The 25,246-nt window shown below is 33.5% G+C and overlaps 2 protein-coding genes across 2 annotated transcripts; both read right to left on the reverse strand.

Moving 5' to 3' along the window:
- Positions 1–12,351: 12,351 nt before the first annotated feature.
- Positions 12,352–12,958, reverse strand: LOC126732938 (phytosulfokines 3-like). The gene is made up of 2 exons (XM_050436014.1): positions 12,711–12,958; positions 12,352–12,593 (listed from the first exon to the last, which is right to left on the reverse strand). The coding sequence occupies exons 1-2, from the start codon at positions 12,828–12,830 to the stop codon at positions 12,456–12,458; spliced, it is 258 nt and encodes an 85-aa protein (XP_050291971.1). The 5' UTR covers positions 12,831–12,958; the 3' UTR covers positions 12,352–12,455.
- Positions 12,959–22,853: 9,895 nt separating this feature from the next.
- Positions 22,854–23,439, reverse strand: LOC126732937 (phytosulfokines 3-like). Its single transcript, XM_050436013.1, has 2 exons — positions 23,234–23,439; positions 22,854–23,109 (listed from the first exon to the last, which is right to left on the reverse strand). The coding sequence occupies exons 1-2, from the start codon at positions 23,351–23,353 to the stop codon at positions 22,972–22,974; spliced, it is 258 nt and encodes an 85-aa protein (XP_050291970.1). The 5' UTR covers positions 23,354–23,439; the 3' UTR covers positions 22,854–22,971.
- Positions 23,440–25,246: the final 1,807 nt, after the last annotated feature.

The following is a 25,246-nucleotide window of genomic DNA, read 5'->3' on the forward strand; positions in this document are numbered from 1 at the left end:
AAGATCATTTTGGTGAAGTAAGATTAAGGACTAGTGACCATAATCAAGATGAATATTTCCAAGGTGAAATTACCCTTTTACCCTTTATGTGAGGTTAAATGCGGGTTGCAGAATGAGGTGTCAACAGAATGCCCCTTATTGGCAGAGCTTGAAAAGCGAAGGTCAATATATGAAAGAGACACCTAACTTTGCAATCAGTATTTAACCTTGGTGAATATAAGATGCATGTAGAGAAAAATGTAGACAGTTATGTTATGGATCAAAATGTGGACTGAATCTTAGGGGAAATTGCCTATATACCTCTTGGTGAGAGGATCGGTCCAAACGTAGTTCATACATGCAGCTCTTTTTTGTTTTTGTTTTTTTGGGAAAAAAAATAAGTACAGGACATGCTTACCAGTGGTCACGACAAAATGAGGATTTCGGTCGTGATCTTGAAGTTTTGGACGTGCTTCCTAGAGGTCCAAGGATTGGAATTTTGGACATGTTTCCTAGAGGTTCATTAAAATTGAATTTTGGACGTGCTTCTTAGATGTCCAAGGATTTGAAGTTTGGACGTGCTTCGCAGAGGTCTAATGGATTTGAAGTTTAGATGTACTTCCCAGAGGTCCGATGGATTTGTGGAAGGTGATATTTGTGCCAATGTGTATGGGTCCTTTACCCTAGTTCCTGCAAAATAAATATTTTCAATTAGTAACAGAGTTATTCATTGAAAGAAATTGGGCATACCAAGCTAATGCCCCTAGTTTGGGACATCTTGCTTGTTTTGATGAATGCTGAGTGTGAATAGCTAACTTGCTGTTGTGACCACTAGAGAATATGGAAGGAGATCGCAATCTGCCATTTGTTTTGGAAATCTTTCATTTGAAGCTATGCTCAAGAGATTTATCCTCTGAAGCTTTGACTCTGGAGATTTTTCCAATGAAGTTTTCAAATTTTTTAATGAAGATTTGTTCATTGGAGACTTTTCCTATGAAGATTTATTCATTGGAGATTTTTCCTTGACAATTTGAGATTTTTTTTTTCTGAAGAGTTATCTTGAAGATTTATCCTTTAAACATTTGAAATTAAAAAAAAAAAAAGATTTATTCATGGATATTTTTCCTTGGCAATTCATTCTAGAGATTTTTCCATTGGAATTTTGAAAAAACTTTAATGAAGATTTGTTCATAGGAGATTTTTCCTTGAAAAATAGTTTTTGAGATTTTTCCTTTGATGATTTGAAAATTTTTAATGAAGATTTATTCATTGGAGATTTTTCCTTGAGATTTTTCCTTTTGAAGATTTGTTCATAGAGATTTTTCCTTGAAGATTTATTTTGGAGATTTTTCCATTGGATTTTTGAAAATTTTTTAAGAAGATTTATTCATGGAGATTTTTCCTTTGGAATATGGTTTTGGAGATTTTTCCTTTTGAAGATTTGTTTGTGGAGATTTTTCCTTGAAGATTTATTCTGGAGATTGAACTTTTGAAAAATTTTTAATGAAGATTTGTTCATGGAGATTTTTCCTTGAAGATTTATTCTTAGAGATTTATCCATTGAAGTTTTGGAAATTTTTATTGAAGATTTGTTCATTGGAGATTTTTTCCTTTGGAATATGGTTTTGGAGATTTTTCCTTTGAAAAATGGAGAATTTTCCTTTTGAAAATGGAGATTTTTTTTATGATCACAAAGTGAAGAAGATGAAGATGGACTAGAAATGATGAAGATTTATTCATGATTATTTTTTATTTTATTTTTTTTGAAAAACCTATCCTTTGAATGAGAGCAACTTTGGCTGGAAGTTGATGTGGATTGCTGGATAAGTCTTTGCTTAATTCCCGCAAAAAGATAATTTCAATTAACAATGGATTTATTTATTGAAATGAATTGGAAGTACTTACCCAATGCCCTTAGTTTGGGGCATATTCCATGCTTAGATTGAAGCTGAATTCATTTGATGTTGTGACCATTGGGGAACATGAAAGAAGATCACGGTCCGCGATCATTGGTTCCTGCAAAATAGCTTTCTTTCTCTAGCTTGTTAGAAACCAATTATCAAGAAAAAAATTTTGGCCAATGCCCCTAGTGTGGAAATTTTTGCCAAAAAAATGGATTGGTGCCTCAAATGAAAACATGCTTTCATGCGAGAAGAACATATTTGACCACAATATAAATAGGCCAATGCCCCAAGTTTAAGTATGCTTGATGCAAAACAAATGAGCTTAGCCTAACATGCACCCAAACAATTTTGTCACATTGTTTTAAATTTGTTCTCCAAGGTTATTTGGGTGATTGGGACTGGGCCTTTGAAAGGCTGCCTATGTACCTTTTTCATAGAGAATCAGGTCAAGACATAGTTCAAGAGAACTGGATTTTGAATTTTTTTTGTGTGTGTGTGTGTGTGTGTGTGTGTGTGTGTGTGTGTGTGTGTGTGTGTGTGTGTGTGTGTGTGTGTGTGTGTGTGTGTGTGTGTGTGTGTGTGTGTGTGTGTGTGTGTGTTGAGGAAATGAGATTTATCTTTCTTTCTTTCTTTCTTCTTGTTCTTGTTCTTGTTCTTTTTTTTTTTCTTTTTTTTTTTTTGAACAACAATCATTTTAGCAAATCAAAGTGTTTAAGAATCAACCAAATCTCTTTGATTAGGAAGGATCAAGATCATTAAAATCATGTAATCAAATTGGCTTCATCCTTTTGAACATTGTCAGATTAAGTCTCCAAAGGCAATCAAGAAATGAAATGAATCACATTGTTGAGTGCAAACAAGGAGAGTGTTCCAGGTTTGGAAGTTCTTTGAGTCATTTTTAGGATTTGAGAAATTTTGTCCTCAGACATATCATCCTGTGGGGTTTGACAATTTTAAGCACCTTTTCTTTTTAATTCAAGAGAAAAATATTATTAGAGTTTAATATGCGCCTACAATTAGCAAGACTTCAAGGAGGTCTTATTCATTGGTTGTAATGTAGGCAGGGTTTAGGTTATGAAATGAATGATATAAAAAAACTCAAAATTCCCTATGATGTTCCCCCAAGTATGCATTACTCAAAAATCAAGTATTAGAGGAGTTTTCCCATTTCTTCTTTGTCATCTTCTCACTAGTCTTCATTGATCACTTATACCAACATTTGTTTTTATGCTCATTCCCCTTGAATCATACCTCTAGACTTTCATCTTGTAAAATCCTTTTCTTTTTAGGTTACATCTTCAAGTTTTCAATTTGCTAGGATTTTCCTTTTTTTTTTTTTTTTTTTTTTTTTTTTTTTTCTTTTTCTTTTTTTCTTTGGCCCTAACTTTTGCCTAGACCGCCCTTTTGGGTTTTCAGCCTAGCAGGCGCTTTTTTTTTTTTTTTTTTTTTTTTTTTTTTTTTTTTTCTCTTGATTGAATGAACTTTTGGGGACTTTTTCACTCCTTGTTTTTCTCAGCTTAATGATTTTTGGTCATTTTGATGCACTCTCTAAACTTCTTTCTTGCCTTGATGCACTTGTACCTTTCTGTGCTTGATGAATCTTTCCTTTTTTGATGAAATCTCTTTTAGATGAATTTTGTATTCCTCTTGGCATGATGAATTTAAGGTTCTTCAAACTTTATGCACATTTCGCTTTCTCTCACATTGATGGAATTTCATTTCTCTTTCCTTGATTGAGTGAAAGCTCATCTTTCTTTGATGATCACTTATCTTTAGCTTAATGAATTCTCTACTTGTCTTTCATGTCTTCTAGGAGAGCTTTATCAATTAGCTTCAAAGTTACAAGGTTGACTCCTCCTCAACATGAGATTTAAGGAGGCATACTTTGAATTTTCCCACACTAGGTTTAGATTTTAGTGGGTTCATGCCAAAAAGAGGCTAAGTGTTTAAAGGCTCAAATGGGCTAGCAATGGATAATGATCATTCTAGGTATTAAGGTATAATCTTGTTTTACCAAAGATGGCCTCCTATCCCTAACAAGGCTTGCTTGTAGGCACAGTGACTTGAGCTCTCTTTAATAAATTCCTCTTAAAAGAAAAAGTATGAATGCTCTAATGATGTGAAACAAAAGAATTTTGAAAATTGGATCAAGGGCATGGATTCTTGGGATTTTTTGATGGATGGATTCTTTTTGATTGCTTTTTAAGACCATTTCTTCTTATATTCTAAGTCAAGTGCAAAAGTCTTTACATGGACCCAATGAAATTAATCATTCCTTGGTACAAGTTGATTGCTCAAGCCTTTAAACATCAAGATTTAGAAAATGTTTTGTCCAAGGGATCTTCATGTACCATTTTGGAAAAGAGAATTCTTCTTCTTCTTTTTTTTAATCTTGAAAGAAAAAAAAAATTCGGTCTTTTTGAAAAAGTCACTAGGAAGTTCAATGGTCTTAGTTCAAAGATGTTTTTTTTTTTTTTTTTTTAAATGACTTAAATGCCCAATGCCCCTAGTCCAAACACTTTCTCATTTGATTTTTTTTTTTTTTTTTTTTTGGGAATTTTAAAAAAAATATGTACATGAAAAAAGTACATCTAATGCTACATGGATTTTTAGAATTCAAAGAAATAGAAACATGGAATAAACAAACAAACTTTAAGCTCAACCATGATGTTGCAAACCAAATGCAGAGTGAGGCAAAGTTGGGCCACTTGCTTCTTCTTGGTCCATTGAGGATGCTTAAGACTTGGTGGGCTTGAACCTTGATTATGATAAAATGGCTTAGGCTTGCACTTGGAAGGCTTGAATCTTGTGAGCTTTTGGCCTTTGATGTTGATCATGCATATACACCTTTGATGGGCTCAAGTGGTGGGCTTAGAATGATTCAAGAAACAATTTTGGGTTTCCATACCAATTAGAGTTCAATCATAGGATTTTGGGCTTGAGTTCATTCACAACATACAAGGTTCAAACAATTATGATAGGCTCAAGCGTTGGACTTGAGTCATCATGGTTCAAACAACGTCCACACACATGTATAATGCAATGCAATTTACATGGACCGACCTAAAGGTAGGTTCTATGGGTCATAACAACATGAGTAGAAGGTAGGTTAAAGGTCCCCACAAGTTAGGACGTTGTACCTCCCAACTTGTGACGCTAGGAGCACCGCGTTGGTCCGAACGGAACAGTTTGTCCTTATAAACCACCATGGCATAACCATGACGATCCTTGTCATGGTGGGTGGTAGGTTCACCGTTGGATATGTGACTCTCAGGAAGACCACAATCCACGACTAATACTATCGGGCTTCCAAGCTAGCATACAAATAAAATAAATTTCATTCAAGCAAATGATGCATGACATGCAATATAATGACATATTAGACATATTATATACAAAAAGTAATAAACAAATGGTTGGCCACCATAACCTAATTGAAACTTAACTCTTAATATCCCCAGTGGAGTCGCCACTGTGAGAGACCGCTCCCCCGGCTCCCCTTTTTTGGATGTTGGACCAAACCTATGTGAATGAGTGGAGTCGTGTTATTGCCTCTCAAAATGGAGGTTCGACCAATTATATTTTCCCCTTTAGATTAAGGTTTTACAATAGAGTCGCCACTTATTTAATTATTGGAATAAATAAAAAAACCAAAATTGAAAAATTCTTTATTTTATTAATTTGAAATTAAATTTACATTGATTATAGGAAAATTATATGGCTTTGGTTCTAAATACAGTCTAAGATAAAATACATAACTTTATTTCCTAGTTACAATCTAAAAATTGAAAATTACAAGGATAAACATTGGTCCATCAACCCTTGATCTAAGTTCGGAGGCTATGTTATAAGGTGGGAAGGTGTTAGGCACCCACCTTGTTCGGTGAAACTGGTCTTCTAGACTATTATGACCAACATTCATATTACATCATCCAATATATTATCAATCAATTTGCATGTTAAATTTAAAGTGTGTGCATGTGATAAACCTTAATTCAATTTATTAAGCATTTCATTTGGATTGAAAAATAAATTCTAGTGAATGTGTGTGGATGGTGATATCCTAAATTCAAGAATTTAAAAGAATTATTAAACAAACATAAGTTTCATGTTTTGATATGGATTTAAGATTGAAACTAGTGTGATGCATTAACATGTGATGAATAACCAAGAACATGTGAAGAACATATAAGAACAATTAAGAACATTTAAACATATTCAAAAGAAGTTAAATGATTATTATCATGTTTTAATCTTAAACTCTCGTCATGGCAACACAAAAAATAATTAGGAAAAAAGATTATACCTTCATGCAAGATTCATATGGTGAAGGAGGAAACTCTTGAGGGAGGTCCTAAGGGTGGAGGAAAAAAAGAGTTAGGAGAGAAAGAGTAAGTCTCACTCAATACCTTGAGTCTCAAGAAGACCAAGATTTGACAAGACTACTCAACTTCCTAGAACTCAATAGAGGAGAAGAGAGGGGATTTTTGTTTGTCTTGGAATGAAGGAGAGGGGGGGTTTATATAGTAGTGGTGGAGGAAATATAAATGGGAGGTCATTTAATGAGGGTTGACAAAGAATCAAGAACTTAGACCTTATTTTAGCCTTTGGGGAAATCTGGTGCATTAAATGTGGAGATTGGTGAGAGTGAGGAGCAAGCAAAGTTCGGTTTTCCCGTAGCTACTATAACAACCTATAAAGCCAATTTCAAAAAATCATATCTTATTCAATTCTAATCGGAATTGTTTCATTCTTATGCTCAAATTGAAGCACTGGACATCTAGTTTCTGGGAAAATTAACGTCATTCACAAATTCAAAATATTCTGAGAGATATCGATGAAATGATGAGCAGAGGTCATTTGTTAGAAAATTATTTCAGCACAATCAACATTAATAAGTCCCAAATTAGCTTTCAATGTTAACATTAAATGACTCCAATTACTTCCATTTCAGACTCAATTGGTTCCAAATTTACCCTAATTAAAAGATAATTGCACAAATTACTCATTGAATAATTAATGTTTATCTATCTAATTAATTAAGTGTATACAACCTCACCATAAAATGTAGTCCTAACCAATCAAATTATGACACATCATTAATCTTAAATTGATTATAATTATAACCAATTGGAATCAATTGTTCATAATTGCATATAGTTGGACTCAATTTGTGATAGTGCATCTCAACTATTAAAACTTGATTTAATGATAACTTTTAATCCGATGGTTCGATTAGGGCTTATGATCAGTCGATTTGATCATTACAACATCAAGATCATTTTGGTGAAGTGAGATTAAGGACTAGTGACTAGAATCAAGATGCATATTTCCAAGGCGAAATTACCCTTTTACCCTCCATGTGAGGTTAAATGTGAGTTGCAAAATGGGGTGTCAATAAAAATGGACAATCTGTCTCACTAACTAAGGTACATAAAAAACCACTACAAAACACTATCTATATATGAAAGATCTGGGATGATACTAACTTAAGCATCAGAAACTCCCCTACCAGGAACAATCTGGTGGTCTCTTTGATCAACTCTCTTTATCTTGCTGGTCCTACAAGATTGTCTGAAGCTCCGGATTGGACAAGTGATCCAACTGACGATTTTGGTATCATCAAAACTCATATTTATCAAGCAGTGGCAGGGTGCTTAAGAATGCATCATGTGATCACAAAGCTTTTAGCCTTTGATGCAATGTTAGAAACTCCCAATATATAGTAAAGTTTGGGTTTCAGTTAGCTTAACTGGTAAAATATCTGATAGTTGAATAAAAGATTTAGGATTTAATCCCTGCCTCAACCAAAAACATATTGGTGTCTTGGTCTAATGATAACTCTTCTGATGATAAATAGTTATCTTCAAAAGCGGACGTCATAGGTTAAAACTTCCTTAAAAAAAAAACTTCCAATATATGAAAAGTGAGCTTCAAATGGCCACGTTTGTATGCATCACATTATAGCATCTGAATTTAGTTCACTTAAAAATTCAAAATACGACCCATTGTTTTACCAGAAAGGTTTTTCTGGATTTGGGAAATACTTGTCATGATAGCATCATTTTTAGCCGCTTTCACTCAATTTAGCATGTTCTGAATAACATATATGGTATATTAGGAGTAATAAATTATACACTAGAAAGAGCCCTTGCATTTGACATTTATGTCGGCGTGGGCGCACACAGCCAAGTTTCAATTTGCTACTTACAGCTTTAAAGCATTTTACTAGAACTGGGTTGGTAGGTATGATAATATGAGTATATCCTTTTCAACATCAGCTTACGCGGCATTAATACTATATCAACGATTCACATGTCCATGAAGTTTATTGCCACCATTAGCCTTAGTTTGTTGCACTTTCTATTAATGTTTATTATTATTTTTAAGTTATACTATATCATCAAGTCAAGATACTGTAATTAGTCTTTATTATCATGCCAAGACAATAATTGATTATTGGTGTAGACTAAGATGAACGTTAGATTTCTTATTTAAGAATAAGAAACTTTATCAGCCGAGCTAATAATAAGAGGCCATCAAATTGACATGACTAAAATCTTTATATAATACTTTTATAATATATATATATATATATATATATATACCAATGTGTGTGTGTGATACTGATATATCGTGGATAACAATTATGTACGCCAACTCATGAGGTTGCTCCTTACTTCTTCTTTTTTTTTTTTTAGAAAGAAGTTAACTATTAATATTAATCAAAATTGGCTAAATCAGCCTGAACAATATGGTGGATGTTTGGTGGTATATCTTCCATCCAGACAGTTAAATCAGCTTCCCTAGTAGCCCTTCTAGCCAATGCATGTGCTACACTATTCCCTTGGCAACATACATGAGAAAAACCAATAAATTGAAAAGTACTTGACAAACACTTAATGTCCTGGAGAATATGCCCTTGCAAAGCTAGAGACGGGTTTGGGTCTTTTAGTTCCCTGCAAATCACTTCTGAGTCTTCCTCCAAAATCACTCTAGTAAAGCCAAGATCTAGTGCAAAGTCCAGAGCTCTTCTCGCGACTAGTGCTTCGACTTAGGCCACAGTTGTTGGGAGTGGCAGTTGCTGTGCCATCGACGCCATTACTGCGCCGTCTTCGTTCCTGATGACGACGCCAATACTAGCTCTCGCTTGCTGGGCAAAAATGGCACCGTCGTAGTTGACTTTGTAAAGGCCTTGATCTGGTGGCTTCCATCTGACATGATTCCTATGCTGAGGCGGTCCAATCGATTTATGGAGGAGTTGAAACTCGTTCTTCCTGTCTTTGGACAAGGCATGTATCTGCTCAAGAGGACATGCTGTTTCCTTGAGTCGAACCTGGTTTCGTCTGTTCCACATTGCCCATCTCGTGAAGGCCAACATCGCCACATCCATCTCCTCTTTAAGGGCTCGTTTAAAGATGTCTTTTACGCATCTTCCTACCATCTTCAAGAGCCAACGCCATTGGGGATCTGCATTCCACATTACCTGCACATCAACACAAAAGAAAATAGCATGTGAGCAATTCTCCTCCCCTGTTTTGCATGTTTCGTACCAGCCCTCAGGGGTGATTCGTCTACGGCATAAATTTGCTTTCACTGGTAATGCTTCTCTACAGGCTCGCCAAACAAAGTTTTTGATCTTTCTAGGGACCTCCAAACTCCAAATTTTCTTCCAAAAACTTGAGTCTTACTCTTCTCTTTGGGGTTGTGTAGAATTCTAAAAAAGAAACCTGTAGCCTGACTTGACCGAGTAGTTGCCGAAGGGTGTAAATGGCCAAACCAGCACATCCGTTTGGTTTGTGGAGCTTAGGGGAATATTTTTGATGGCTTTAGCTTCTTGCTCATTGAAAACATGGTCAATGATCTCAGTCCTCTGCCTTTTAGTTACCGGATTTATAAGCACCTCCACATTCAAAGTCTCCTGTCCATAAAGAACCGGTGTAGTTATCTTGGCTGAAGATTTTTATGGCAACCAGTTGTCCCCCCCATATCCTTATCTTCTTCCCGTCTCCCACTCTCCAATGGCCCCTTTTTGAATAACTTCCCTTCCTTTTAGTATACTTGTCCAAGCATAAGAAGTGGAAGGGGAGTCCTTAGCTTCTAGAATGGAACATTTAGGAAAGAACCTAGCCTTAAAGACTCGGTAAAATAGGGATTTATCATCATGGAGAAGGCGCCAAACTAGCTTAGCAAGCATCACCTTGTTGAACATTGTCAAATCTTTAAATCCTACTCCCCCTTGATCTTTATGAAGGCATAAATCCTCCCATTTAACCCAATGTATCTTCCTCCTATCTCCCCTTTACCCCCACCAAAACTTCCTAATGAGGGTCTCTATTTTGTGGCACAAAGTAATGGAGGGTTTAAAACAACTCATCGTGTAGGTGGGAATAGCTTGGATAACTGATTTAATGAGTATTTCCCTTCCAGCTTGTGATAAGAGCTTACCCTCCCATCCTTGTAATCTCTTCCAAATCCTTTGCTTCAATTGGTCAAAACTAGCTCTTTTATTCCTCCCTACCATGGCCGGCAATCCCAAGTAATCTTCATACTGCTTCAACTCATTAACTCCAAGAGTTTCCATTATTTGCCTTTGCACTTCATTAGGGGTAGACTTGCTAAAAAAGAGTGCAGTTTTGTCTCTATTTAATTTTTGCCCCGACACCTTTTCATAAGAGGAAAGAATATCCATCACCTTTTCACACTCCTGGGTGGTAGCCCTGCAAAACAAGAGGCTATCGTCTGCAAAGAACAGGTGAGTTAGTTTAGGGCCATTACAACAGATAGATACCCCATGAATATCACCCTTCTCTGTTGCTTGTTGAATCAATCGGTGTAGTCCTTCCGAGCAAAGCAAAAATAAATAGGGTGATAGGGGATCACCTTGGCGAATACCCCTACTTGAGGTTGCTCTTTACTCATTTTTTTATTATTATATAAAAATATAATTATAATACACACATATATGTCTCTGTAGATCTATCATCTATGTCTATGTCGGTATATACATTTGTAATAAATTTTGTCCCCTTAAAATCAATTTTTGGCTCCACCACTGCATATAATCGTTGACTTTAATATGCCTAAAACAAGATGTACTTCCTATACTTATTATTGAGATATTAGACAATGAACAAGGACCACAAATTTTGAGTGTGCAAAGATAGTCAAAAGCTAGTGGGCTTGATAGTTAATTAGCTAGGGTCCATAAATGGGATGGTCCGAAATCTGCATTCTCCTCAGCTTTTCTAGAAGGGAATTTTCGTGATAGAAGGTTCCCATGACAATATAATCAACATGCAAAAATTGCAGAAAAAGAGCACCAGAAGTAGAACTATATATAGCTTTAAATTCTGAATCTCAAACTAGAATTCACGCTAATAATAGCTGGACTTTCAAAGGTGTTCCATTATTTGCAGGATTTGCATGCCTCAGTATCACTCACAGTCTTAAAAGGTTGCAATCAAATTTATGTTTAATTACTCAACTGTCAACCAATATCAACCACCAGTAGCTTTAAGTTTTATCTCATCTTCCCCAACAGTTGAATCAGCAGTTAGCTATAGGCGTTGGCTAACCCTGGTAATTAAGGTTGGCTTTACATCATTACATGTTACAAGAAAATGGGTTGGAAAATTGGTTGCCCCTCTCGAATTAACAATTTCAGCTCGAATGGATTTGAATGGCCGTGGGGGTGGGTAATCCTATGATAACTACTACTATTTTTTGAAGAATTTTGTAGTTCATTGATATTATTTACTAGTAATTCTTTTCATATAGAGAACCCAAGCTCAAAATGTTTGTCCATTCATCCTAATTTAACTAATAAAAAATCTTAAAGATTGCGGTCCATTTATAGCCAACATTATAATGTTGAAGATTACAAATCCTAATTTTTGGACCCAAGGTAATTTAGGAAGGAGAAAGGAAAATGGAAAATTGCATTTTGTTATTATTATTATTATTATTATTATTTTTTATACAAGGTAGGTTACGGAGGAGAATTTGGATTCAAATCTTGAATATCTTCTTTTAGAAATATGAAGAAGTATTAATTTTTTTATACCAAAAAAAAAAATTATCAATTGACCTAAAAAAGTCATTGGTGAATTGAAAACCGAAGTTGAGGTATGTAGACTTTGTTATATAATATTATACCTAAACCTATAAGTGCTTATTCTAAATCCCTAATTCTTATAATCATTAACCTTTGACAAACAATTGTTCATAACATGTCAACGGGGTTTTTTTTTTTTTTGGTTGAAAAAAAGTAGAAATTTTAGTACCAAGAAATCTGTATGAATAGCAGCAGGGGTGATGTCCCTGCTCTGAATACTTGCAACCAAGCCAATAACATGTCAACAATATTAAAGCAAAAGTTACATAATAATAGGGCATATACACATATATACATATATTATAATCCAAATAATTACATCCCGACTGGCAAGAAAGAAACAGTTAGGAATGAGAGTATCACTCATCCAAAAGGAGGAGAGAATGTCATATTATTAGTAGTGATAATTAGCATCACATAAACTGTACAAGTATTACATAATTAATTTTCATGGATCATGGCTTGTCCTTCTGGGTATAGATATAATCGAGATGGGCAGCCAGGGTCTTCCTCTCTAAGCACTCATCCTCTGAAAGTCCATGCATGTGACAGCTCTCAATCAATGCTTCAAGACTATTACGTGCCGCCGCAGCCTATTAAGAAAAAAAGAAATACAGAGCACCCATGAATCAAAACTCGTAAAACCCAATACAAATTCTATTTATTAAGAGACTCAAAATGTGAGAAACATGTAAACAAATTGGACCAACCTCATTTTGGGATGTGGTTTCATCTATGTTCGATTTTGGGTCTGGACGAGCAGCATAGGTGAGAGTCGTGGAGCAGAGAACAAGGGATAACATAAACAGGGTAGTGAAAATCTTTGCCATCTTTGGCTTTCGATAAGACTGTAGTATGTGGAAAATGTATGGCTTTCAATAGAATGTGCCTTTGGGAGGGACAAGGAGAATAGAGGGTGTGATACTGAATTTATAGAAGAGATTCGAGGTAGCCCAAGATAGGTAGTGTGTGAACGTGTGGAAGAAGAGGGAGACTTTTTTTTTTTTTTTTTAATAACAATATGGCAGAATATTAGGGGCCAAAAACTCTAATTTTATATAAGATACGAATATAGTAATATACTTCCTTCTGGATACGAATATGTTAATATACTTCCTTCTGGAAGGAAAAAAAAAGAAAAAAGAAAAAATGATACGGGGTATACTTCAATTAAGGGAGAAAAGTCAGAGACTTAATGACCACTGAAATTTAACAGGAAAACAAACTCAGAAACTTTTGGCTGAAGTCCCTCGTTGATAACGCTAGGAATATGTTTTGTTTGCCTAATGGATATGGGATGAACTGTACGTAATCAATTACCAGCTGATTGATATCTCTAAGAGGTTATTTGGAGTTTTGGACAAAAAAAAAATAGTAAAAATTTATGTTGTGTATTAAGAATATAGAGAACATATAATTCAACTATGTTATTTTTAAAATATTAAACTAGCAAAAAGTTATTAAGTGAGGCAACATTAAAGAAGAGTTCTAAATAAAACTTGATTTTAATCTTCTTTATATAAATACACTCATTCCATAGGAGTGGGTTAGATAAATTTGAGCTCACCTCTTCGAGGAAGCCAAAGGTACAACTAGGCTAAAAAACCCTTTATTCTTCATATAATTGAACAAGTGAAAATGACTCATTTCATGTACATTATAGAAGTGAAACCTTAACCATATTATTTGGGGTTCAAGTGATAGTTTGGTGATTTGTTTGTTTATTTGAATTATACTTCCCCTCCTTTACTATCTACCTATCTTATAAAAATTTCATTGTGCATTTTAAAGATGGTACCTAGTGCACTTTTAGGAAATTGATCAAGTGAATATGGTGTGTATTTTCTGTGCAAGCATGAAATTTCCACACTTAGTAAATGATATTGCTAATGTAAAGCAATTAAAACTAGTGGTAAACTTTATCAAAAAAAAAAAAAAAAAACTAGTGGTAAACGACAAATTAGGATTGAGTGCAATAGCTAGGGTATTGCATCAGTACAATTACCCCTCTTACTCAAACATTTTTATCATTTTTACTTTGAAAAAAAAAAAAAATTGGGTAGATATGATAGGATTTTGAAAATTTATGGGGTTTGTTCACCGTCTAGTCAAATGAGATTTGAATCAAAATCCTATATTCAAAAATAAAAAGTTTAGTTAATTGAAAACTCATTCTGTTCTTAATATAAATAAATAGATAACACTCACTCTGATAAATTACTAACTCTGATAAATAAATAAATAACACTTTGGTAAATTACTAACACTCACTCTGATAACTCATTCTGTTCAAAAGCAAAATTACTAACTTTATTTCCTTGTGTACTAGTAAAATTAGTCTCCTCTAAAAAAAAAAAAAGAAAAAAAAGAAGAAAGAAAGTAAAGTTAGTCAGCACTAGAAGGTTTCATAGCCATAATGGGAGGAATCCTCCGCAATTACATCCTGTGATGAAGTTACTAAAACAGAATAAAACAATTTAAATAGGAGGTAGATTCCATAATTCACAATTCATAAGGTAGTAGAATAAAAAAATTTATAAAGAAAATCCAATAAAACCTTCTATGTTTACATCATATATACTTTAAATTTATAAAGAAAATCCAATAAAACCTTCCATTCATTGAGTATAATTGTTTAGGTACATTTGGCGGCTTGATTCTCCCTATACCAATATTTCTATTTGGTAGAATTACATTTTGCCTAAGATCTTAAAGTCTTACCTCTTAGGTGACTCCACATAAGGCATAAACAATTTTCAGAAACAATTACGTTAGCTATCAGAACGTGTATTTACAATTTGGTATTGCATAACTTAATTTTAGGCTAGTATTCTAGAAAATATGCTTAAAAAGGAATAGTCCCAGTTAAGCAAAGCACCTATTAAAAAGGTCAATTATGGAGATAATGGATACATGCATAACAATTCAAATTCTTTTAGAAATTTACCATAATCGTCACTACACCAAAAATAGTGAATAATTTCACAAGAATAGTGTAAATCTCATATTACTTGTTTCAAATAGTCACAAAAATCACAAGATATACACTTATCCAAAAACACACTACAAATAGTAAAAGAAAGAGGAATTAAAAATTTGTGGCCAAAAATTAGCAAAATATTATGATCTTGAATCCAATTTATGGCCATTCAAAAGGGATTTACTACTTTTCAAAATATAACAGACCGTTTGTATCTTCAATTGATATACTGATAACATCCTAGTTGATGTTCATGCATTATGCCTTTTTATATCACTATTTTTCTTTCCTAATACATCTTGTAAGATAAGGAAGATGGAAAGTGAAATATTATTGCTTTACCAAAAATAATACTCCGTAAATCTTAACTTTCGGCATTTGAGAAAAGTGAAACCGAAATTTATTATCTTAATAGAATTATAGTATGTTATAATTCTAAGCATTAAAGAAGTGGATTCATATCTCATTGCCTTTTCAAGTTTGAGAACCCCAATTTCAAACCAGAAATTATTCATACATATTTTTAGAGATTTATATCTTAATAAAGCTCTTCAACAAAGAAAGGAAATAAATGTATTTTTTACATTTAGTTCCGTAATGAAGATTATGGATCTCATTAATGTTCTTTAGACGGTATTCACATTAAGTTCGTCATTTGAGGTCAATTGTTCAGAAGCTCTTGTAAAGGTCCAAAACACATATATTGCCTCCTACTGTGATGTTTCGTGGACTTTCATTTCCACAAGGAAAACTACTTCAACAACAAACCACTGATAAAGCTGTGTAATTCACACTTAGGCAGAGTTTGGATTCAACTTTTCTACGTTTGCGTTTGCGTTTTTGTGTCTTTTTTTTTTTTTTTTTTTTTTTCTTCTGCCGTTGTTTTTGACTTTTCAGCCTATTCACTGTACACTTTTCATCAAACTCAGGTACTGTTCACAACAAAATAAGCCGTGGAATGCACACCAGTGGGTCCTATTTACTGTTCACGGACCCACAAACTCCACTTTTCAGCAACTTTTTCATTAAAAATGGGTCCCACGATACTATTCACACATTTAAAAATTATTTTGCTACAGTGTTTTCAGTTTTCAGTTTTCAGTTTCAGCAAAATAAGTTCTATCCAAACAGACCCTTAGTAGAAAATATATGGGCTGCAAAGAAATTATTACTCAACAGAGAAAGAAGAAGCAAAGTATAGCAGGTATGTCCATTACACTCTCTTGTTATGTTTCAATATCTACTAGTTACACAACATAGTAGGGCCACTGTTATGTCCTTATATTACACTTTCTTTATGAATGCTTAGCACTATCAATATTTTTGAAACAATGAAGAATAAAATCAACTGCCAAAAAGCCCAGTTTTGAATGAATTAAAGGAATCAATCACTGGCAAATTTTATGACCTTGATATCCTAATCATGGTTTTCTATATCGCTACTTTTCTTTCCTAATGCATCTTGATAAGATTGGAAATAAGGAAGTCAAATATTATTGTGCAAGATAATATATCATAACTTTCGGCATTTAAGAAAAATGAAGCCGAAACTTTTTATTACCTTACCAAAATTATGATCTTCAATATAGGCATTAAAAAAGGAAAGAATACCTTAATTGCTACAAACTACACACTTCGAAAAAGATCAATAGCTAAGAAGTCACATCGATGTCTTTGAAATCTTTGTCATTAAAGCCAAATATAAGTCATATATTATGGCCTTAATATCCTATTTATGGCCATTAAAAAGGGTATTATTACATTTTATACTATAACTAAAACAATCCATTTGTGTCCTTTTATGTGTCAAATTAATTCTACACCAAAGAAGGAATATAAATGGCACACAGCACAAGGATAATATCTTGGTTGATAACTTGTTGCAAAACTGTATCATAGGGCCATCCCTCAAATTTATATTTGTATTTATTGATAACAACATTAAAAGATGAAAGTATAGAAATAGAAAAAGTATACGCTCTACAGTTATGAACAAGTTATTAGTTCATCACCTAAAAATGGCTAAGTGATAAAATTCCTTAAATGGATGTAAATCTCCAATGAAGGCAAGTGATAAAATTCCTTAAATGGATGTAAATCACCTAAAAATGGCTAAGTGATAAAATTCCTTAAATGGATGTAAATCACTAACAAAGCCAAGTGATAAAATTCCTTAAATGGATGTAAATCACCAACGAAGGCGTGTGATAACATTTCTTAAATGGATGTAAATCACTGACGAAACCAAGTGATAAAATTCCTTAAATGGATGTACATCACTTAAAAATAACTAAATGATAAAATTCCTTAAATGGATGTAAATCACCTAAAAAGACAAGCTAAGTGGTACGACCCCTAAAAGGATATGGATCACTTTGATGAGGCTAAGGGAGGTAGACCATATGGCAAAGGTCAAACAAAAAACAAAAAGTTCACGTAGCAATTAATGGAAGACGATCATCATAGCCTAAGTAACTTCGTCAGCCTCCTTTTCTTTATGGACTCAAAGTCCAGGTTCTCCAAATCAAGCCTCGGACCATGCTTCACCGAGTACCTCCTCAGTAGTTTAAAGCCTTTGCAGTAGTAGCTGAACAAAACAGTATTGTATTCTTCAATGAGCTGGAATGCTTGGACGGCCTTGGCAGCCACGGTCTTGATCTTCTGATTGGCCGACTAGAGCCACTCGTCCTTCTACACCATTAATAACTTCTTGGTCAGAGTTTTAACTTTCCCCTTCCACAAAATGCAATCACTTGACAAACAACAATGGAAAACATCAAGTCTTCCCAAAAGCGTCATCGTCAAAACAACAAATGGCATGGCCAAGGTAATATAAACACTTTAGCATTAAAATTTAATTGATAGAATGAAATTGTGCAATCAACAGATGATAAAAATTCTTCACACAAGAATATAAATCTTGGAAGAATAACATTATCCAAATATCAAAATTCTTCAAGCTATAAAATAATGATGAAGGGATTCAAAGAGGACACTAAAACCTCACATGTGATCCAAAGAAATCAGCTCGCTTTCAAGCTATGATCCCTGGAATGTCTAAAAAGACCTTCAAAAGGTAGATACTAAGAGGTCGTCATAAAAATACTAACATTCCTGAAGAAGAAAGTAGTTGAAGATAAAGAAGCCTAAATATAAACAAGTCAAGAATATTCCCTAAGCCTAACCAGCATAAAGAAAAATCAGACTTGGGAATGGGGGGCAACTAATGAGTCCAGAAAAATCATTAAGGTGGTCCATATTCATTAGTAGGCTATCAAAGTAACCGCTCAATACATTCAATAACGACCATCAAATATCTTAAACTCTCATCAAGACAAAGAACGTTACAATCAAGGTAATAATCACCCTAATTTATATACAACGGCTACCTAAGTCATCTATTAAAGGGATAATCTGTCTCACTAACTAAGGTACGTAAAAAACCACTACAAAACACTATCTATATACGAAAGATCTGGGATGATACTTACTTAAGCATCGGAGGCTCCCCCACTGGGAATAATCCGGTGGTCTCTTCGATCAACTCTCTTTATCTTGCAGGTCCTACAAGATCATCTAAAGCTCCAGATTGGACGAGTGATCCAACTGACGATTTTGGCATCATCAAAAATCATATTTATCAAGCAGTGGCAGGGTGCTTAAGAATGCATCATGTGATCACAAAGCTTTAGCCTTTGATGCAATGTTAGAAACTCCCAATATATAGTAAAGTTTGGGTTCCAGTTAACTCAACTGGTAAAATCTTTGATAGTTGAATAAAAAATTTGGAGTTCAATCCCTGCCTACACCAAAAATATATTAGTGTCTTGGTCTAATGATAACTCTTCTGATGATAAAGAGTTATCATTAGAAGAGGACGTCATAGGTTAAAACTTCCTTTAAAAAAAAAAAAAAAAAACTCCAAAATATGAAAAGTGAGCTTCAAATGGCCTTGTTTGTATGCATCACATTATAGCATATGAATTTATTTCACTTAAAAATTCAAAATACGACCCTTGTTTTACCAAAAATGTTTTTCTAGATTTGGGAAATACTTGTCATGATATCATCATTTTTAGCCACTTTCACTCAATTTAGCATGTTCTGAATAACATATATGGTATATTAGGAGTAAGAGCATTCACAACAGTGGAGCTAAAAATTTAGCTTTTTAACTCTACCAAAAGTTACTTTATTTATTTTACCTACACACATGCTGAAGCAGTGAATCTATTTTAACTTTCAACATAATAAAATAATATAAATATCACAATAAAATAATATATCTACTACAATAAACAACAATCACAACCACCTGCAACCACCATCGCCGTCACTGCCACCGCCATCGTTGCCACCGCTGCCATAATCACAACTTCCCTGCACACAAAAAATTCTCAAACTAACATTTATATCAAAACTTAAAATACTTAGAATTATAACAATAGTACATGATTATGCATAAATACTTAATTTGACATGTAGCTTAATCTCATTAAAATGACCACAAGAAATCCTTTTTGTGTGCTTCTATTTATGGTTTTGTGCAACACAACAAATTACAGAGACAACAAAAAATGTACACTTCCCTGCACAAATTACAGAGACCACAAGAACTTCTATTATAAGAAAACCACACAACAAATTCTTGCAAACAGAAAATTCCCAATACATTCCAATACAAATACATTCTGTCCATTCATGGAAGCTCTGAATCAAAACGAATGGATGCTCTGAGATCAAATGACAGAACTTTTCATTGAGCAAGAACAACAAAAAAATTATTGCATCTAAAATAATAAACTGAAAGAACAAGAAAAAGAAATCATTGAACACATTCTTTGATGTTATACCCAAATAAAAAATCCCACATTCTTTGATGTTATACCCAAATAAAAAATCCCACATTCTTTGATCGTATACCCATTCTTTGATGTCATACCCAAATAAAAAATCCCAAGCATCCACTACAAAATGATAGAGACAACTGACCTGAAGTGGATCGGCGGAAGAGAAGTAGGTCTGAGGCGATTGGTGGCTAGGATGGTTGGTAGGTCGAGCTTCGGTGGGAGTTGAGAGAGTGAATCGAGAGAGATGGGCGGTTAGGACGGTGTGGGTCTGAGAGAGATGGGCGGCTGGTGGGTCGAGCTTTGGTGGGAGTTGAGAGATCGGAGTTGAGAGAGTGAATTGAGAGACTGGAGTTTAATCATCGGAGTTTAATCACTGGAGTTGAGAGAGATGAGCTTAAAATCCGGAGTTGAGAGAGTGAATTGAGAGAGATGAGCTTCAGAGTCAGAGATGAGATGAGAGTGAATGAGAGAGAAAGAGAGAGGCACAGATAAAAGAATGAAAAAGAAATGTGCAAGTGGAATTATTTTAATCAAGCCGGTAGAATAAAATAATTTTTTTTTTAGCTCTTATGAACAGTGCACATTAGTGCACATCTATCTATAGATCTACACTGTAGCAATGGAGCTAAAAAAAATAGATTTAGCTCCACCGTTGAAGCATCATTTTAGTGTTTGAAGAGTTAAAATATAGTAATATAGCAATATAGCTACACTACTGCAAATGCTCTAATAAATTATACATTAGAAAGAGCCCTTGCATTTGACATTTATGTCGGCGTGGGCGCACACAGCCAAGTTTCAATTTTCTACTAACAGCTTAAAGCATTTTACTAGAACTGGGTTGGTAGATATGATAATATGAGTATATCCTCTTCAACGTCAGCTTACGCGGCATTAATACTATATCAACGTTTCACATGTCCATCAAGTTTATTGCCACCATTAGCCTTAGTTTGTTGCACTTTCTATAAATGTTTATTATTATTATTATTATTATTTTTAAGGTATACTATATCATTAAGTCACGATACTGTAATTAGTCTTTATTATTATGTCAAGACAATAATTGATTATTGGTGTAGACTAAGATGAACCTTAGATTTTTTATTTAAGAATAAGAAACTTTATCAATAAAGTTAATAAGGGGCCCTCTTCAAAAAAAAAAAAGTTAATAAGGGGCCATCAAATTGACATGACTAAAATCTTTATATGATACTTTTATAAAATAATATATGTATATACCAATGTGTGTGTGTGATACTGATATATAGTGGATAACGATTATGTACGCCAACTCATGAGGTTGCTCCTTACTCATTTTTTTATTATTATATAAAAATATAATTATAATACACACATATATGTCTATGTAGATCTATCATCTATGTCTATGTCGGTATATACATTTGTAATAAATTTTGTCTCCTTAAAATCAATTTTTGGCTCCACCGCTGCATATAATCGTTGACTTTAATATGCCTAAAACAAGATGTACTTCCTATACTTATTATTGAGATATTAGACAATGAACAAGGACCACAAATTTTGAGTGTGCAAAGATAGTCAAAAGCTAGTGGGCTAGATAGTTAATTAGCTAGGGTCCATAAATGGGATGGTCCGAAATCTGCATTCTCCTCAGCTTTTCTAGAAGGGAATTTTCGTGATAGAAGGTTCCCATGACAATATAATCAACACGCAAAAATTGCAGAAAAAGAGCACCAGAAGTAGAACTATATATAGCTTTAAATTCTGAATCTCAATCTAGAATTCACGCTAATAATAGCTGGACTTTCAAAGGTGTTCCATTATTTGCAGGATTTGCATGCCTCAGTATCACTCACAGTCTTAAAAGGTTGCAATCAAATTTATGTTTTATTACTCAACTGTCAACCAATATCAACCACCAGTAGCTTTAAGTTTTATCTCATCTTCCCCAACTGAACTCATACGAGTTGTTGTTTACATTGAATTCTGAATATAAGAACAAGAGGCAAGTAATAGACTAGCATTAAATCCACAAACAGTTCCGCTATACTCAATAACTTATTTCTTCTTCCAGTTACTTATTTGGTGATTCATGTTTGCGTGTAATAAAGCAAAAAACAGTTGAATCGGCAGTTAGCTATAGGCGTTGGCAGACCCTGGTAATTAAGGTTGGCTTTACATCATTACATGTTACAAGAAAATGGGTTGGAAAATTGGTTGCCCTTCTCGAATTAACAATTTCAGCTCGAATGGATTTTCAATGGCCGTGGGGGTGGGTAATCCTATGATAACTACTACTATTTTTTCAAGAATTTTGTAGTTCATTGATATTATTTACTAGTAATTCTTTTCATATAGAGAACCCAAGCTCAAAATGTTTGTCCATTCATCCTAAACTAACTAATAAAAAATCTTCAAGATTGCGGTCCATTTATAGCCAACATTATAATGTTGAAGATTACAAATCCTGATTTTTGGACCCAAGGTAATTTAGGAAGGAGAAAGGAAAATGGAAAATTGCATTTTGTTATTATTATTATTATTATTATTATTATTTATACAAGATAGGTTACGGAGGAGAATTTGGATTCAAATCTTGAATGTCTTCTTTTAGAAATATGAAGAAGTATTAATTTTTTTATACCAAAAAAAATAATTTATCAATTGACCTAAAAAAGTCATTGGTGAATTGAAAACCGAAGTTGAGGTATGTAGACTTTGTTATATAATATTATACCTAAACCTATAAGTGCTTATTCTAAATCCCTAATTCTTATAATCATTAACCTTTGACAAACAATTGTTCATAACATGTCAACAGGGTTTTTTTTTTTTGGTTGAAAAAAATGGTAGAAATTTTAGTACCAAGAAATTTGTATGAATAGCAGCAGGGGTGATGTCCCTGCTCTGAAAACTTGCAAACAAGCCAATAACATGTCAACAATATTAAAGCAAAAGTTACATAATAATAGGGCATATACATATATATATATATATACATATATTATAATCCAAATAACATCCCGACTCGCAAGAAAGAAACAGTTAGGAATGACACTATCACTCATCCAAAAGGAGGAGAGAATGTCATATTATTAGTAGTGATAATTAGCATCACATAAACTGTACAAGTAGTACATAATTAATTTTCATGGATCATGGCTTGTCCTTCTGGGTATAGATATAATCGAGATGGGCAGCCAGGGTCCTCCTCTCTAAGCACTCATCCTCCGAAAGTCCATGCATGTGACAGCTCTCAATCAATGCTTCAAGACTATTACGTGCCGCCGCAACCTATTAAGAAAAAAAGAAAAAAAAAATACAGAGCACCCATGAATCAAAACTCGTAAAACCCAATACAAATTCTATTTATTAAGAGACTCAAAATGTGAGAAACATGTAAACAAATTGGACCAACCTCATTTTGGGATGTGGTTTCATCTATGTTCGATTTTGGGTCTGGACGAGCAGCATAGGTGAGAGTCGTGGAGCAGAGAACAAGGGATAACATAAACAGGGTAGTGAAAATCTTTGCCATCTTTGGCTTTCGATAAGACTGTAGTATGTGGAAAATGTATGGCTTTCAATAGAATGTGCCTTTGGGAGGGACAAGGAGAATAGAGGGTGTGATACTGAATTTATAGAAGAGATTCGAGGTAGCCCAAGATAGGTAGTGTGTGAACGTGTGGAAGAAGAGGGAGACTTTTTTTTTTTTTTTTTAATAACAATATGGCAGAATATTAGGGGCCAAAAACTCTAATTTTATATAAGATACGAATATAGTAATATACTTCCTTCTGGATACGAATATGTTAATATACTTCCTTCTGGAAGGAAAAAAAAAGAAAAAAGAAAAAATGATACGGGGTATACTTCAATTAAGGGAGAAAAGTCAGAGACTTAATGACCACTGAAATTTAACAGGAAAACAAACTCAGAAACTTTTGGCTGAAGTCCCTCGTTGATGGCGCTAGGAATATGTTTTGTTTGCCTAATAGATATGGGATGAACTGTACGTAATCAATTACCAGCTGATTGATATCTCTAAGAGGTTATTTGGAGTTTTGGACAAAAAAAAAAAAAAAAAAGTAAAAATTTAACTTGTGTATTAAGAATATAGAGAATATATAATTCAACTATGTTATTTTTAAAATATTAAACTAGCAAAAAGTTATTAAGTGAGGCAACATTAAAGAAAAGTTCTAAATAAAACTTGATTTTAATCTTCTTTATATAAATACACTCATTCCATAGGAGTGGGTTAGATAAATTTGAGCTCACCTCTTCTAGGAAGCCAAAGGTACAACTAGGCTAAAAAAACCTTTATTCTTCATATAATTGAACAAGTGAAAATGACTCATTTCATGTACATTATAGAAGTGAAAACTTGACCATATTATTTGGGGTTTAAGTGATAGTCTGGTGATTTGTTTGTTTATTTGAATTATACTTTCCCTCCTTTACTATCTACCTATCTTATAAAAATTTCATTGTTCATTTTAAAGATGGTACCTAGTGCACTTTTAGGAAATTGATCAAGTGAATATGGTTTGTATTTTCTGTGCAAGCATGAAATTTCCACACTTAGTAAATGATATTGCTAATGTAAAGCAATTAAAACTAGTGGTAAATGACAAATTAGGATTGAGTGCAATAGCTAGGGTATTGCATCAGTACAATTACCCCTCTCACTCAAACATTTTTATTATTTTTTCTTTTTTAAAAAAAAAAAATTGGGTAGATATGATAGGATTTTGAAAATTTATGGGGTTTGTTCACCGTCTAGTCAAGATGAGATTTGAATCAAAATCCTATATTCGAAAATAAAAAGTTTAGTTAATTGAAAACTCATTCTGTTCTTAATATAAATAAATAAATAGCACTCACTCTGATAAATTACTAACTCTGATAAATAAATACATAAATAACACTCTGATAAATTACTAACACTCACTCTGATAACTCATTATGTTCAAAAGCAAAATTACTAACTTTATTTCCTTGTGTACTAGTAAAATTAGTCTCCTCTAAAAAAAAAAAAAAAAAACAGTAAAGTTAGTCAGAACTAGAAGGTTTCATAGCCAAAATGGGAGGAATCCTCCGCAATTACATGCTGTGATGAAGTTACTAAAACAGAATAAAACAATTTTAATAGGAGGTAGATTCCATAATTCACAATTCATAAGGTGGTAGAATAAAAAAATTTATAAAGAAAATCCAATAAAACCTTCTATGTTTACATCATATATACTTTAAATGTTTGAATAGGTTATGAGTTCTAGTTAATTCAATTGATAAAATCTCTTACCGTCGAATAAAAAATATGGAATTCGATCACCGCCTACACCAAAAAATGAATTGGTGTCTTGGTCTGATAATAAAAAATAATTATCAGGAGCATGTCATAGGTTGAAACAATCTCAAAAAAGAA

Source organism: Quercus robur, chromosome 6 (genome assembly GCF_932294415.1).
Source record: "Quercus robur chromosome 6, dhQueRobu3.1, whole genome shotgun sequence".
Classification (NCBI taxonomy): Eukaryota; Viridiplantae; Streptophyta; class Magnoliopsida; order Fagales; family Fagaceae; genus Quercus; species Quercus robur.

What these genes read in the sequence shown, in the direction of transcription:
- LOC126732938 (XM_050436014.1), bottom strand. Translation starts at nt 12,830, where the DNA reads ATGGCAAAGATTTTCACTACCCTGTTTATGTTATCCCTTGTTCTCTGC. An exon ending in AAACCACATCCCAAAATGAG is followed by an intron (nt 12,594 to 12,710) that starts GTTGGTCCAATT and finishes TTTTCTTAATAG; the next exon opens with GCTGCGGCGGCACGTAATAG.
- LOC126732937 (XM_050436013.1), bottom strand. Translation starts at nt 23,353, where the DNA reads ATGGCAAAGATTTTCACTACCCTGTTTATGTTATCCCTTGTTCTCTGC. An exon ending in AAACCACATCCCAAAATGAG is followed by an intron (nt 23,110 to 23,233) that starts GTTGGTCCAATT and finishes TTTTCTTAATAG; the next exon opens with GTTGCGGCGGCACGTAATAG.